The following is a 1,851-nucleotide window of genomic DNA, read 5'->3' on the forward strand; positions in this document are numbered from 1 at the left end:
CAGAGGGGAGGAGAACTAGGGGTGAAAGACAGAAAGAATAATAATAAGATAAGGAAACTGGAACAGAGGGGGTTTGTAATCCCACTGCTGCCACCAAATATGATTTCTCTTCTCCCTCTGTGCACAAAGTGAGGAAGTAATTTAAATAGGTGGGGTTAAGACATGTTTTATTAGTATTTAATTTTTATTTCCCCACAAGTTTTTACCAATAATAGGAATAGAATGGTTTCATACATGACTTTTTTTTATATAGAGCTTAATTTCACTTTTTATTGAAACTTTTTCAGATTGGTTCTAGGAGCAGTGTCTATTCTCCAGAAAGCAGAGTTAGAAAAACTGGGTCATATATATATGAAGATTTTATGCCCACTGATGGAACAGATGTAAAGGTATAAAATATAAATGACTTCATATCTTAGAAGCTTACAAAATCACAATGAAATTAGTATACCAGAGATAAACTGAAATAGTATGAGTATATTATATATGATTTTTTTCCTTTTAAACTCAAATATTTGTTCACTTTCAATAGGAAATCCTAATCGCACTAAGAAAATTTTTTCTGTATTTCCAATGACTAGGTATACACAGTAGGACCTGATTACGCCCATGCAGAGGCACGGAAATCGCCTGCACTGGATGGAAAAGTTGAAAGAGATAGTGAAGGGAAGGAAGTTAGATACCCTGTGATATTATCCAATGCAGAAAAATTAATAGCAAGAAAAGTGTGTATTGCATTTAAGCAGACAGTGTGTGGGTTTGATTTATTAAGGTAAGTTGCTGTGCTTGTGACTTTGATTTGCACTTTAGATATTTTGTTTGCTAATTTTATTAGATTTGGAGCACATTCATATAAGCATTGAAAATAAAGCATTTGTAATAAGAAAGAAAAGATGAATATACAATATTTATATACCTCAACATTATATAATTTCTCCCTCAGAGCAAATGGAAAGTCATATGTATGTGATGTAAATGGGTTTAGCTTTGTCAAGAACTCCAGCAAATACTACGATGATTGTGCAAAGATTCTTGGCAACATGATATTGCGTGAACTAGCACCAACATTCCACATCCCTTGGGCTATTCCTTTCCAGCTAGATGACCCTCCTATTGTACCTACAACCTTTGGGAAAATGTAAGTTGTATGGTACATATAAGGCATATTGAATGTATAACTGGTTTTTTTATTGTGTTTAATTATTATGTGTTTTATTTTTTTTGAGGTGTGATGTTACGTAAGTGTTTAGAGTTGAAAAAAAATGTAGATTATTGCTATGTATACTTAATCAAAATCAAGGGTAAATAAGCTAGATGCTTAAATCTTCATACCATCATTTCCCCTAGGATGGAACTGCGATGTGTGGTTGCTGTTATCAGACACGGTGACAGAACACCCAAACAGAAGATGAAGATGGAAGTCAGGCATCCCAAGTATGTCAAATTTATTTAGTATTTGCATTAAACTGTGCTAATAAGTCATGAGTAAGTCATAACTGCTGTTAGAAAAAACATTTAGCAACAACAACAAATATCATCCATTGATAATCTAATTTTTTTTTCTTCAAATGGAAAAATTTCTTTTATTCTCCTTTTTTATATAGATTCTTTGAGCTCTTTGCCAAGTATGATGGTTATAAAGATGGTCATGTCAAGCTGAAGAAGCCCAAACAGCTGCAAGAGGTGCTGGACATTGCGAGGGGTTTGCTGGCAGAGATCGAGCAGAACCGAGCAGACCCAGAGACGGAAGAGAAGAAGGGGAAGCTGGAGCAGTTGAAGAGTGTCTTGGAAATGTGAGTTTAGGGTCCCTCGTGAGCACGGCTTGGTCATCGTGTTGTACAGTTTGTGTGC

At 35.0% G+C, this 1,851-nt stretch overlaps 1 protein-coding gene across 1 annotated transcript in view; it reads left to right on the forward strand.

Moving 5' to 3' along the window:
* The window catches only part of LOC119588845 (inositol hexakisphosphate and diphosphoinositol-pentakisphosphate kinase 2-like), a gene marked incomplete at its 3' end in the record, with an annotated part of 41,624 nt that extends 39,831 nt beyond the window's left edge, over positions 1 to 1,793 (forward strand). The window contains 3 exon segments of the mRNA XM_037937485.1: positions 944 to 1,138; positions 1,348 to 1,434; positions 1,605 to 1,793. Of these exon segments, the coding sequence (XP_037793413.1) occupies positions 944 to 1,138; positions 1,348 to 1,434; positions 1,605 to 1,793 (471 nt within the window).
* Between the last annotated feature and the right edge of the window lie 58 nt (positions 1,794 to 1,851).

This window comes from Penaeus monodon, chromosome 24, assembly GCF_015228065.2.
Source record: "Penaeus monodon isolate SGIC_2016 chromosome 24, NSTDA_Pmon_1, whole genome shotgun sequence".
Classification (NCBI taxonomy): Eukaryota; Metazoa; Arthropoda; class Malacostraca; order Decapoda; family Penaeidae; genus Penaeus; species Penaeus monodon.